Source organism: Myotis davidii, unplaced genomic scaffold, assembly GCF_000327345.1.
Source record: "Myotis davidii unplaced genomic scaffold, ASM32734v1 scaffold184, whole genome shotgun sequence".
Taxonomy (NCBI): domain Eukaryota; kingdom Metazoa; phylum Chordata; class Mammalia; order Chiroptera; family Vespertilionidae; genus Myotis; species Myotis davidii.
In genome coordinates, this window is record NW_006297021.1 from 4,431,202 (window position 1) to 4,446,194 (window position 14,993).

The following is a 14,993-nucleotide window of genomic DNA, read 5'->3' on the forward strand; positions in this document are numbered from 1 at the left end:
AGAGAATAGTCTTAACATTCATGGATCCAAAGGGACAGATAAAGACAGACTGGAAGTGTGCATGGTCTACCTCAGACATTCGCAGTATTTTCTCTAAAGAGCTGGAGGGTAGCCCTAGCCTGCTTGGCTCATGGATAAGCATTGGCCTGCGGACCAAAAGGTTCCAGTCAAGGGCACGTACCTTGGTTGTAGGCTCCTCCCCTGCCTGGGCCCTGATTGGGGAACGTGCAGGAGGCAACCAATCAATGTGTTTCTCTCACATTGATGTTTCTCTCTGTCTCTCCCTCTCTCTTCCACTTTCCCTAAAAATCAATGGGGAACTATCTTTGGGTGAGGATCAACAACAACAACAAAGCCAGAGAGTAAGTAGTTTAGACTTTGCAGGCCATCAGGTCTCTGCCTTAGCTTCCTCGGCTGCAGTAACAAATTACCACAAACTTGGGGGCTTAGAGCAGTGGTCGGCAAACTGCAGCCCGTGAGCCACATGCAGCTCTGTGGCCCCTTGAGTGTGGCTCTTCCACAAAATACCACGTGCGGGCGCCCACGTACAGTGTGATTGAACCTTCGTGGCCCATGTGCAGAAGTCGGTATTTTGTAGAAGAGCCACACTCAAGGGGCCAAAGAGTCGCATGTGGCTCGTGAGCTGCAGTTTGCCGACCACTGGCTTAGGAGTACCCTAATTAAGTTAATAACAATGTACCTACCTGTATAGTTTAAGTTTTAAAAATTTGACTCTCAAAAGAAATTTCAATCGTTGTACTGTTGATATTTGGATCTGTTGACAAATGAGTTTGCCGACCACTGGCTTAGAGCAACGGAAGTGTATTCTCTCAGCTCTGAAGGCAGAAGCATGAAATCCAGATGGTGGCAGGGCTGTGCTCTCTCTGGAGTTCTCGGGAAGCATCTATTCCAGCCTCTCTCCCAGCTTCTGACAGTGCCGGCAGCCCTTGCATTCCTTGGCTTGTAGCTGCATCGCTCCAATCTCTGCCTCGGTCCTCACGTGGCCTGTTTCCCTGTTTGCGTGTATGTCCCTGTATCCATACCTCCCTCTTCTGTCTCTCATACTGATGCCAGTCACTGGGTTCAGGACCCACCCTAATCCAGTATGACCTCAGCTTAACTTGATTATAACCTCCAAGACCGTATTTCCAGATAAAGTCACATGCACAGGTACTAGGGATTAAGACACCCACATGGTCTTTTTGGGAGACACGATTCAATTTCCTACAGCCTCTGTTACAACCACTCAATTCTGTGGCATGGTCACAGCCAAGGACAATCCATAAAGAAACACACATGCTGTGTTCCAGTAAAATTTATTTACAGAAACAGCTGATTGGATGGCTTTGCCCGGCAGACTAGAATTTACCAGTCAGTGCCTGGTGATCTAACTGAAGCAAAACTGCAGTAAAAAAACATACACACAGACACCATAAAACACTTTTCCCTTGCTTCAGTCAGTCCATTTTAAAGTATAACAATGCATACATCAGTGTACATATAGAAACACTTATTTTAAAATAGATGGCAACTTGGGGCAAAAAAAAAAAGGAACTTTTATAATGATCTCAAATCCCAAAGCTCTGTTCCTAAAAATGCTTGAATTGGGTTTTTTTTTCTGGTCAATTAAGAGCTTTTTGATGATCATTTAGTTTTGAGGGTCTACATGGACTTTCAGCCAATGAGATGCAGACTACTTTGGAGACAAGATTTGTGTTGAACTCAGACATATTTGCTCACTCTATTAGAAATAAGGTGGCTACGAACCCCACGTTCACTCCACGAGGGCAGGCACATTGTTTCAGCCAATGGTGGGTCCTCAGGGCATAGAACAGGCTGTAATCGTCACTCAATAAATACTTGTCTAAAGTAACTTGTTCGCTAGCATAAGAAGAGTGAATCCGTGTATTGTTGTCTTAATCCTAATGTATAGAAATAGTCTCCGTCACCATACCTTAAAGTTATTGATAGTCTTAAACTGAAAGGAAAGCTAGACTAAGAGAAATCCAATTTTGATTAAGAGCGATTAGGAGAATTTGTAAAGAGACTAATGGGGGTAATAAATCAGAAGGAGTCTGTGGATAATATTAGTTTTTGAAGATCAGATTTATGCAATTGAAGGAAAAGGTGGGAAGTCAAGATCCATTTCAACAATGGAGCTAAGAGGTTAGCAGCTACTCCCTCTGGCCCAGCTCACTCAACAGCAGAACAGCGAGGACCCCTGAGAGGCAGCCGGCCCTGGTGGCTCAGGGAGGAAAGGGGGTTGTTGGGTTGAAGAGGGCGCAGGAGGAGCAACGCTCTGGGAGGCTGTGAAGGTTCCAGCTCGGAGTCTGGCCATCCTTACCACTGGATGGAAGGCAGAGATTTGCACGTGAGAGGTGTAGGAGGTGAAGTTGCTCAGAAAGAATTAAGGCGCATGACAGCGGAGACATAAGCTGAGACCCGAGGGAGAAGCAGTTGTAGGAATCCACGCTGGGAGCACATTAAAGAACCGTGTGAGCCCGGCCGGTGTGGGTCAGTGATTGAGCTTTGACCTATGAACCAGGAGGTCATGGTTCGATTTCCTGTCAGGGCATATGTCTGGATTGTGGGCTCACTGCCCAGTGTGGGGCGTGCAGGAGGCAGCCGATCAATGATTCTCTTTCATTATTGATGTTTCTATCTCTCTCTCCCTCTCCCTTCCTCTCTGAAATCAATAAAAATATTTTTTTATAAAGAAAAAGGAAGGGAAAGTACTTACAAATGAAGAAAATGCTACAAGGGAAAATGTTTCCATTGTGGAAAATGTAACAAGCATACTGAGGCCAGGTGTAAGCTGCATTAGTGCTGCATTCAGCTTGTTTTTTGTATCAATGTGGAAATTCAGATATAGTAGCTTAAACAAGCATCCATAACTCACTAACAGAAAACGTGCCTCAACTGCTAATAATCAGGATAATGTACACTGATTCCACCAATGTTCATTTCTTGTTGAAAGCGAATTTTTTAAGTATATTTTTAATTGATTTGAGAGATGGGAAGGGGGAGGGAAGTAGAGAAACATCCAGGCAAGAGAACCACTCCTCGGCTGCTCCTGCACGCCCCCTACTGGGCATCCATTCTGCAACAGGCACCTGCCCTGAGCTGAATGGAACCTATGGCCTGGAGGTGCAGGGGAGGATGCTCAACCCACTGAGCTCAGAGCCCTGGCGAGCCTGTGTCCAGAGGAAGGGGACACTGACCACCTGCCCCCCTTTTCTCCTTCCAGAGAGCCGATGAGAGCCGCCCCCTGAGCAGCGCCCGCCGCCCCCAGGACCCATGTGCGCCCGGAAGGAATGAAGCATGGATGTGAAGGAGCGGAGGCCCTACTGCTCCCTGACCAAGGGCAGGCGCGAGAAGGAGCGGCGGCACACCAACTCCTCGGCGGACAACGAGGAGTGTAGGGTGCCCACACAGAAGTCCTACAGCTCCAGTGAGACGCTCAAGGCCTTCGACCACGACTCCTCCCGGCTGCTCTACGGGAACAGAGTGAAGGACCTGGTTCACCGGGAAGCGGATGAGTACAGCAGACAAGGTAGGTGCCTGCCGGCCAGCAAGGCCTGCTCAGGGGCAGGGGGAGGCTGCTGGGCAGCGGAGCACTCACCTGTCCCTGCTAACCGTGACATGGTTGTATTCTGAGGTCGCAGTCCTATCCTCTGACTCAGATTTTGAAACAATTTTTTCAGATGATCACATACTATTCCATATCTGCACGTACAGGGACCCCACGCCACATTTTTTAAAATATATATATATATTGATTTCAGAAAGGAAGGGAGAGGGAGAGAGAGATAGAAACATCAATGATGAGAGAGAATCATTGATCGGCTGCCTCCTGCACGCTCCCTACTGGGGATCGAGCCCACAACCCAGGCCTGTGCCCTGATGGGGAATCTAACCGTGACTTCCTCGTTCATAGGTCATTGCTCAACCCCTGAGCCATGCCGGCTGGGCAGCACCTCCACCGTGTGTGTGCGGTCTGGGACTCCGGATGTGGCCAGGTGTTTGCCCATGAACTTGAAGCCAGGTCTCCAGGGCTGTCTCACAGCCTCATGACGGTGCTCACGGACATGGCTTATGCAGTTAGCACTGGGGCAGGGGAGCAGGAGCTGCTGGGGAGGAAGCTGGCCTTTCCCTCATGAGAGAGGAGGAAGTCTCCTTCAGGTCATCTCCTGGCCCATCCTGCCCTGCTGGTGGCCCGCGAGCCGCGGTTTGCTGACCACTGCCATAGCACAACCCACCACGGTCTGTTCAGTCGCATACGTTTGTTGAACGTTTTTACGCTCTGTCCTCTGCTGGCATATTCCAGCAGTGACTTCTGTGACTTTACTTCACAATCCAGAACCTATCCATGTCTACGCTTTGCGACAGTAGCTCATTTTAAATTAGGCACACGGGGTTATATTTGTTTCTTCTAATACAGTCGTGAGTTGTGGGCAAGATTACTGCTAATAAAAATAAAATCCTCTTATACTGGTATTGCACAGTCAGTTTACATAGAGCTTGGCGTCCCTTCGCCAATGTAATCAGGAAACGAAGAAACATAAACTTCAAAGATAAAGGATATTTTCATCCTTTTCCAATCACCTTACAGACACTGTGACTAACAGTTTGATATTGGGCAGGAACAAATGTAAGAAAAAGTAATAATGCAATAAATCATTCATAAGTTTGAAAACTCCCCATGCATTTTGGGAAGAGCCATCCTAACTAGACTGAAAGGCCGTTCTCTCGCCCAAACCCGTTTACCTCAAAGCAGACTCATTTGATTTGCCAAAGAGTGGATTTTTTTCTCCCCGAAAGCATGCCTTCATGACAGGTGTCAATTTCACGGAAGGGGGCAAAACAGCTTAAGATTTTCATCCAGTTTTTAGGGGGAGATATAGAACATGTATTAGAGATACATGATCTTGTTAAGTGGGGTTTAATTCATTGTATACTGCATTATCGTTCTAAACCCAACTTTCTTTTCTTCCGTATCATCTACACAGTCAATATAGACCATCAGGGTACATTTTTCACCGATTTAAAAAATAGCCGGCAGTTGTAGAAATGCGTGCAATCGGAACCAGTGTAAATTCCTGCTTTTTGTAATAAAACAGCTGTTCAGTGCCCTCCTGGGAAATACCACACTGTGGGAGGCGATTAGAAGGGAAGAGGCCCAAGAGGCGGGCTGCACTGGGAGGCGCATCTCCACCCCACGCGAGCAGGCCCTGTGGCAGAGCAAGGATGCTGGGGGGTGAGAAACAGTGAGCTGACATGTTCACCTCCCGGGCAACGCCAATCCCGCGCAGAGCCCGTTGCGGATGGCATGGCGGTACCGCCTGTGGGAACCCTGGAACTTAGTTCTTAGGGACCCGATAGCACCATCGCTCAGCTCCTCCCAGGCCATGGACAGGAGAATGAAAAGGGACAGGAGAGACAGCGAGCCAGCCTCCTGTGGCGGTGGAGACCGCTGGCAGGAACAGTGAATGGAGTCATGATTAGAGGTTTCAGAACAGAGATCAAAGGCAAAGGCACAGGTCCCCTAAACGTACGTGTTCATAAATCAGAGAATATCAAACACACACAGGGCCCGGCCTGCGTGGCTCAGTGGTTGAGCATCGACCTGGGAACCAGGAGGTCATGGTTCAATTCCCGGTCAGGGCACAGGCCTGGGTTGTGGGCTCCATCCCCAGTGTGGGGCGTGCAGGAGGCAGCTGATCCGTGATTCTCTCTCATCACTGATGTTTCTATCTCTCTCCTCTCTCTCCCTTCCTCTCTGAAATCAATAAACATATATTTTATTTAAAAAAAGGAAAGGAAAACATTAAACACACACACACACACACACACACACACACACACACACACACGGACTGTGCTGCTATGTAGAGCTCCCATGCCCTGACCCCTCAGTGGGCAGATACACAGGCATGGGCACTGCCATTCCCCCCTCGGCCACCTCTGAGGAAGGCCCTGGTGGGTAGTGTCCTCCTCTCACAGAGTGAGACTTGGGGGCGTGGGGAGGCCCGTGGTGGTGCTGTGGCCGAGCTGGGCCTGGAACCCAGGCCCTCTGTCCCTAGCATGTAGGCTTCTAACCTCGGTGCACTCGCCAAGGCCGGAAACAGGCCGTTCTGTATCCTAAGCCCCCATTGGTTTGTCAATGTCAGTCCATTTTGGTGGTTTTTTTAGTTTTTAAATCTTTATTGTTGAAACTATTACATATGTCCCCTTTATTCCCCCACTGACCCCTTCTGGCCTGCCCCTGCCCTCCCCCGCCCCCGCCCTTGGCCTTCACCACCCTGTTGTCTGTGCCCATGTGCATTCCGGCAGAAAGTTCTTTGGTTGATCTCTTCCCACCCTCCCGCCTTCCCCGCCTTCCCTCTGAGGCTCAGCAGTGGGCTCCATGCTTCGTGTTCTGAGGGTGGGCTGGAGGGGGTGAGGGCACTGAGGCATGTTTAGGAAAGAGAGCTGATATGGGTCCCTGAGGCTGAGGGAGCAGGAGGGCGGCCATACCTTTTCTTACTGGGCTCCACTATGGGGCAGGTTTGAGCAGGAACAGTGGAAGGAAAGGCGGCTCTCGGGGTCTGTTTTTCTCGCGCCAGCATCACGGAAAATCCTCCTAGACGCTCATTTTCTTTGAAGCTGACAAATGTCAGTGTTTCCTCCCCGACAGGGATGCTGTGGGATCCATTATTTAATTGACAAAATGTGCTTCCTGCCACTGCTTATGACATCAGCCGCATAAGAAAAATGAAAGATTAAAAATGTTAATAGTAGCCAAGGACCGTTGAAACAGTTCCAAGAGTCTTGCTGATTGAGCCTGTCCACGGAGTGTCAGTCCTGAACCCACGTGTCCCGTGCCTGACGCCGGGAGAGGCAGCGTGGGCTGCGGGAGGGCGCAGTGGGGACCCCGTTAGTGCGAGTACAAGGATTCCAATCCAGAAATGCGATGCTTTAGATTTTTATTCACCAATTTTATGCTCTATTCTCAAATTTGATTTTAATCATTTTTATGGCTTTCCTCACTGGCCGGTGACTATTGTTAAGTCCAGGTTATCTTTTCTTTTTTTAAGATTTTTTTAAAAAATATTTTTTTATTGATTTCAGAGATGAAGTGAGAGGGAGAGAGAGATAGGAACATCAATGATGAGAGAATCATTGATTGGCTGCCTCCTGCACGCCCCCTACTGGGGATGGAGCCTGCTACCCGGGCATGTCTCTTTGATAGGAATCAAACCTGGGACCCGTCAGTCCGCAGGCCAGACTGGCTGGGGCCCCGGTTATCTTTAGATCCTGGGAAGCCGGGACGATTTCATTTGCACAGTAATGTGTGATTTGACTGGATCTCACAGATCTTTCTCTTTAAATGTCCTCATGTGATTTATTGGGCGATGGAAACAGTTCTCTTTAGCAGCTGGGGAGCTCTCTGTAGGTGTGATGGGGTGAGGGCGACAATGGCTTGTTTTGCATTCTTGGATGCTATTTTCTTTGATTCCCCCTTGAAGAGAATTTATCCTGTCAGGCCTGAGACACATTTCTTCGGAAACAGCTGCCTGAGATCGTCCCACACTTTTGGAGCAATGATCAAATAAAAGACCTCTCTCTCTCTCTCTCTCTCTCTCCCCACGATTACACTGCCTGCAGTGTTTTTGACCAAACGCGAATGTTTATCCACTCCAATCAGAATGTTGGCCATGAGGGTGACTTTTGAAGAGGGGATGTCTGCAATAAGGATATGTTTTCCATAGAACCATAAGCCCGCGTAGAACACCTCTGAGCCGTCTTAACCCAACATGTTCACCAGTAAGAATTTGGTGTCGGGGTTATGAATTCCAGAATTTCAAACTGAAAAGTTCAGCATTTATTTTTACATCTATGGAATGGCCATGGGGAGGAGGGTTACATTTAAAACACAAGTAGCATTACGTCTCCATTTATACACACCTGAGAGCAAAATAGAAAATAAATTAGCAAGGTCGGAAGGGCCAGGGGAAGGCAGATGGGCAAGGGCAGGCGCTCACTGATGTTGGAGGGGGCTCACCCCAGGCTTCTCTCCTCCTTCCTCCTGTTGCCTGGGGATTTGTCTGTCTCCTGCTGCTCACCATTGGCCCTTCCGGCTGCCCCAGCGCTTACAAACCTGCCTCTGCTTCTCAGCTCATGGCGTGGCTGGTCCAAGGCCCGTTCAAGTGTAGACCCACCCTGATTTCTCAATGTGGCGCCTCCCCAGTGGGCTGCATCCTGGCTCCGGTCTGTCTCTCCTGTAAGTGTTTCAGGTGCTTAACCTTCCCCTGGCCAAGGACAACCCTCTCCCGCAAATGAAAAGGGCGTTAGAGGAGCAGGCTGCCTTTGCCTGCAGATATCCAGGACCCAGGCATGATGGTGGCTGGAATGACGCCTCACCCACCATCCCCCAGCCAGCACCTCCCTCCTGTGAGCTGAGCCCTGATCAGGGGCGTGAGGAGACCTACAACTCACTAGGGGCCTGAAGGACAAAGCTGATGCAGGTGCTTTTCCCCAGGTGAGAGCCCAGGATGAGGAGGAGACCTAGGGTGGGGATCAGAAAGGACAGCTGGCTTTGTGGGCCTGAGAGGGGCTCCCTGCCCCCCCCCCCCCGCCCCCGGGGTCATGAGGAGCTGTTTTCCTCATTCCCTCAGGAGCTGGGGGAACTTAAGCAGACACAGTTTCTCCACTCAGATCTGTGGCAGTCCAACAAGGGAACTGGGGAGTGGAAAGGTGTCCCTAGAGTCTCACTGGACTTCCTCTGGTGTCATAAGGCACCCAGGAGAGCCACGCCTGCTTCATGGGGTGGGGGGGATAGAAACAAACATCAGGAAGCGCCCAAGGGAAAGGAGCAATGGAGATGGGAGAGGAAATGAGAACCAAAATTAAAATTATGTAAGAGAATGGGAACACAAAGGAACAACAAAACTAACAATAACAGCTACATGCTAGGGAGAAAGCTGCAATTTACAAACCAAAAAGATATAATAGATTCATTGAATTAGTTGAAGGTGAGAGGGTGGTCAATGGTTTGAAATTTGAAATTCAAATCAATAGTTTGGAAGATGAAGGAGAAGAAATAACTCAAAAAGGAAAATACATTTCCAGGTAAAATTAAGAAGGAAACACACACACACCCCTGAGCACATCCTAGAAAAATTATTTAACTTCATGGATAAAGTTATTTTACAAAATCCAGAGAGAAAAGAAAATGTTACTTGTTAGTTACAAAAGAAACACAAATAAGATGGGTGAGTTTCTCCTCTGCAACAGTGGAAGCTGGAAGACAATGGGATAACATCTACAACTCAGGGATCTTACAGACAGAGAAGGTACCGTTCGTCTCCCAGAGGAAATGCAAGGTATTTCAGAGCATGCAAGGATTCAGAGACTATATCACCAATGGATACCATCGAAGGAAGCGCTGAAGAAGGGATCCCACCGGAATCGGATACTCTGCTATGAAAAGGAGGGGAAACAGTGATTTACAAACTAAAATTTTATAGGGGGGTGGGGCAAACGTAGGCTTCCGGTTGTTCGTATGAAAAATAATGCAATCATTCATCATTAATACAGGAATAATCCATTTCGCGTATTCGCCACTGTCAGCCTACCTTTGCCCCACCCTACATGCCTTGGAATCCCAATGATGACGGAGCAACTAAAAATGTGTAAAAGCACCAGGAGGGGAACACAAAAGCAGGCGACAACCAAAACTACTTCCCCATCTCAGCACCATCCCGCAGGTGGAGGAAAGTGGGAGGGAAGGTGTTCCAAAGTCAGAGCTGAAAGGGGAGGGGGGAGTTATGGAATGGAGCCCAAGTGCAGAGAAATAATTGCTACCTTGCACCCGTGTAATAATGAAAAACATGTATTTGAATATGAATGTCAGGAAAAGGCAGGTAATCATTACTAGAATTTTTTAAAAAAGAAAAAAAAAGCACAATAGACCTAGCTAATTAGCAGGGGGAAAGGGGAGTGAATAGCAATCCGATCAATTCAGCAACAACAGCTCCAAGGGAGAAAAGGAAACCTGTAGGATCATGAATCACCATGAAACGAGACGGAAGGAGCCAAATGTAGATGAACGTGAAATGAAAATGTGCTGGATTTTTTTTACCAAAACTATTCAGTCTGCTTATAAAAGCTATTGGTCTTCGTAAGAAACAGACATAATGATAAGAAATAGTGGAGAATAATGAGATGGTTTCCGGTACACAATCCTGTAACACCATCTGTACAGTGTATTGTGTGCCCATCATCCAACGTCAGTCTTCTCCCATCTCCATTCAGCCCCCCTTTACCTCTCCTACCTGCTCCCACCCTTTCCCTCTGCTAATCACCATGCTCTTGTCTGTGTCTATGAGGATTGCAGGTTTTTGTTTGTTTCTTGCTTAACCTCTTCACCTTTTTTTCACCCAGCCCCCAACCACCTTCCCCTCCGACAGCTGTCAGTCTGTTCTCTGCCCCTATGAGTCTGTTTCTGCTTTGTTTGTTAGTTTATTTTGTTCATGAGATTCCACATATAAGTGAAATCATATGGTATATGTCTTCTCTGATTGGCTTATTTCAGCTAGCTTAATGTTCTCCAGGACCGTCCATGCTGTCACAAAATCTTATTAACCAATGTCACACCCAATAAATTCAATTTAAAAAAGTTTAATAAAAAACAAATGAAAAAAGAAAAAATTAAAAGAATAATGAAATGGATAAAGATATATTAAGTAAATACAAACAAAAAGAAAGCAGGAATAGCAATTTTAATATGAGGAAAAGTAGAATTTACAAATAAAAACACAAAACAGGATAAAAAGGAATAGTGAAGAAGTGATGAAAGACAGAAGGATGAACAGTCTTAAATTCCAAACATTAAACAATATAGCTAACTGAATACAGTAAAAACTATTTTTTTAAATTGTGTTAAAATACATTTGTTGTGGGATACTTTGGTCTACTTCTTTCAAAATCAGATAAATCTCAGAGGCAAAAATAAGAGCAATTATACACTATTAATAAAAATTCAGCATAGATACAAATTCAGAAATTGATAACAGTCAGATAGAAGTGACACTATTTCTCATATATCTATGGAATATCTATAGAAACCAATGTGCATTTAACCACAAAAAGAAACATTAAAATATCAGAAAAATAGACACTTTATAAATCAAAATATTTGTTCACATTAGTTAGAAATAGATAACAAAAAAATTAACAAAGCCCCTCCCCCTGGATTATGACACTCTTAGACCCTGCTAAGGAACGGTAGGAAGCAATGAAATAAAAACCCTTATTCCGAAATGTATAAGGAGTCAGTGAAAGCCATAATCAGAGGGAAAATATCTTGTTAAATAACATATTTAAAGACTGAAGACCAACAAACAGAATTTACCACACATCTTAAGACATGAGTAAAATGTCAGAAAAATAAACCAAAGGAAATGGAAAGAGGTAGATATTCAAGATAAAACTAAAATTAAAAGCAAACATAAAAGCTGATTCTTTCAAAAGACTAAGGAAATAGAAAGCCTCTCATGATTCCTATGAAAGAATAAGGAGAAAGTAAGGCGAGACGCTGGAGACATTGTAACAACTACAAGGGCCTGTTCTTGCAACACGTTTTAACGCTCTAGAGGAATTTATCTTTTTTCTTAGCAAAATGTAATTAACCCAAAATTATTTCAAAACATGGAGACATCTTGCCAAAATCAGTTACCTCAGAAGAGATTAAAAAGGCCATTAAAAGGGGGCATGGTTGAAAAGGAAAAGGCAGATTCCTGGGTCCCTAGGAGAATTTTACTTAACCTTCAAAGCACAACTAAGTGCAATGTCCAAAGAGCTATTCAACACAACACACACCCAGAAACACGGAAAGCACTAAAGTGCACGTGATGAAGTTGACATGCCCTTCCTTGTAAAACTTGATTAAAACAGAAGCTACCTAGACCAAATTCTCTTCTCCATAGATGTGTCAAATCCTAAATAAATATCTATAATAAAAAAAGTGTAATATGCTGATTAGAACGGACAACCTTCCGGATGAAGCTGGGGCTGCGAGAGCCAAGGCAAGCCGCTGCAGCAGCAGTGGCCAAGCCCCTTGCACGAATTTCGTGCACCGGGCCTCTAGTTTGCATAGAAGAATGTAGCAATGTGTAAAAGGAGCAATAGGCTAGACCAAATTAATAACCAAGTTGTCACTAACCCTTGATGATAAAGCAACTTTTTTTCCCAATGTTAGGAAATCTATAATAAAAGCATAATATGCTAATTACACCAGATGTCCTTCTGGGTGACCTTCCGGACAAACCCGGGCTGCTAGGGAAGCCTGGGTCCCAGGTGCCTGCTGGCAGCCCAAGGAAGGCCTACTCTTGCACAAATTTTGTGCACCGGACCTCTAGTTAGATTAATAAATCAAAGTAGAAAAATGTGATCTTATCAATAGATGATGAAAAGGTATGGGATAAAACTTAGAGACCATAAAACTTATTAAAATGAAACTCAGGAAGTAACATGAGTAGAAAAAACAAATCCATTAGTCATATGTAAGGGGGCCAATTGAAAACATGAAACAGCTTTGTCAATGGTGAGACTCTAGGAGCATTCAGTTATAATTGGGACCTTAAGGAAGGCTCATCTCCTCTCACAATTAGTATTCAAAATTGTTTTAGACATTTTAGCAATTTTATCTTTTAGTAAGAAAAGATAATGAAATAATATATATTATTTGGGAAAAGTTAATTTGGTGCTTTTGTTAAATATATGAGTCATTGTATACATACAAAAACCATGTGTCTCTAGTAATAAAAGTTGAAGCAAATTGTTACTTGAATGAATATATGATAAGTATATGGACATCACGGGTACTATGGCATAGCAGTTAAGAAATGATCTGTGTTTGAGTCCTAGATCTGCCACTCATTAGCTGAATGGCAAGTGACATATTCTTGGCCAAGTAACATGCTTGGACAAATTAGTTCATTTCTCTGGGCTTCAATTTTCTTCTATGTGGATTGTGCTTTAGTTTTCAATCTGCAGTTTGTTGATAATAAAATGAGTTATTATAGGTCAGCTACTGAGAGTAATATCAGATGCATGTCCCATACTATTTTTAAATAATTATTAAGCACTAATTGGCTAACTTGTAAGTCAACACATTATCTACAGAATGGTAACAAACACTATACAATTCTTTGAAACAAATTTTATAAGAGTGGTGTGGGACCTAACATGAAGGGAGCTATAAAATATTACTGAAAGATGTAAAAATAAAAGATCTGAATAAATATAAAGATAGTGTTTTTAGATAGAAAGGATGATATAAGAATATCAATTCGTGAAAAATAAGTGCATAGAAGTCAGGCTAATTTTTAATTGAAGAATGAGATCTTAAAATTCATGTGGAGGAATAAATGTCTGAAAATAGCCAAAAATATATTTAAAAAGATAAATAGTGAAGATCAAATGGCATATATGTGTGTATATATGCGTGTGTGTGTATATATATGTGTGTGTGTATAAGTGTGTGTGTATATGTGTGTATATATATGTATGTGTATATGTGTGTGTGTGTGTATGCTATGACCTCAGTGTAATCACATCTATATGATACTGGCATAAACAATGACAAATTGATCAATGGGATAAACTAAAATTTCAGAAATGGATCCCATTATATAGGAAAATTTGGTATAAAGCAAAAAAATGTTTTTTCTATTCAGTAGGATTTGATAAATGGTGCTGGCACAACTGGCCATCCATCTGGAAGAATATAAAGTTGGACCCATATATCTCAGCATATTCAAAAATAAATTAAGATGGATTAAAGTCAAACGTAAAAAATAAAGCAGCACGAATTCTACAAGTTGGTTTGAGAGGCAGTATAACCTAGGAAGGACTCAACCCCAGAGCCGCAGAAAGCCCCAGAAACAATGGCTTCAACACCTAACGGAATTACTTTCTCATCAAACGGAAGCCCAGAGGCGGCTGCTGTCAAGGACCCGGGTTCCTCCTGGGGGTGTTTGCTCTGCCATCCTTAGCCTGCGGGCTTGTCCTGGGGAGCGCAGGTGTTCGCTGCGGTTCTGTATTCCTGGGTGAGATGGAGACCAGTGAAGGTGAGAAGGCGTCCGGCAGCAGGCTGTGTCTTCTGGCTCCCCTGCGCCTTCCTCCGACATCTCTTTTTTCAGAGCCGTTCCACTTGGCTACGCTGAGCTGCAGGAGAGGGAGCATTTACTATATTTACTTTCCAGCCTTTATAAGAGGCAGGCCGGGGAGTGGCGGTGAGCCTGCGCAGCCTGCCCCGGGGACTGTATGCACGCCCCGAGAATGGGGGAAGCCATTCCAATAGAAACAGGCAATCCGGAGGGAAAGGCCTTCAAGGCTTGTGTAATGTAAAATATTTTATATGTACATGGGAATGCCATAAGCAGAATTAGTACATGTATTGGGAATGTGTTTACAGTCCATAAATCATCTACTATATACATCCTATATAATAAAAAGCTAATATGCAAATTGTCCCCTATACCGGGAGGTCCACTGGGATTTGGACCAGGGGACAGGGCCAGCCAGCCAACTTCCCACCTTGGGAAGCAGGAAGTAATGGAAGAGGCTCCTGTGGTGAGCGGCTTTCCTGGTTGGGACAAAGCATTTCTCAGCGACAGCCTCACAGGGTGGGGTCCTGCCCTCGTGCTGTCAGTCAGGTCCTCGGAGACAGGTCACTGCGTAGATGTGCCTGCTCCATCCTGGCTTCCTCCATGTCCTTTTCAAGGGAAGATGTCTACTCCTCCGTGTCAACAGCTAACAGGATGCATTCCTAAAGCAAGGACTTGCTGTACAGCTGTGAAGTTCGGGCTTAGTGAGGCTCTTAAGAAACAGCAACTTATTTATCAACTGCTTTCCTCAACACTTGACTCAAAATGGCTTTAAAAGTATGTGGAATAAACACAATAATATCTATTTATAGAAATATAGGAAGAAAAAAGGAAGGGAGG

At 44.9% G+C, this 14,993-nt stretch overlaps 1 protein-coding gene across 1 annotated transcript in view; it reads left to right on the plus strand.

Moving 5' to 3' along the window:
- Nucleotides 1-3,258: 3,258 nt before the first annotated feature.
- The window catches only part of TENM3 (teneurin transmembrane protein 3), a 420,001-nt gene continuing 408,266 nt past the window's right edge, over nt 3,259-14,993 (plus strand). The window contains exon 1 of the mRNA XM_015569744.1: nt 3,259-3,553. Coding sequence (XP_015425230.1) covers nt 3,322-3,553 — 232 coding nt within the window. The 5' untranslated portion in view covers nt 3,259-3,321. The remainder of the gene's footprint in view (nt 3,554-14,993) is intronic.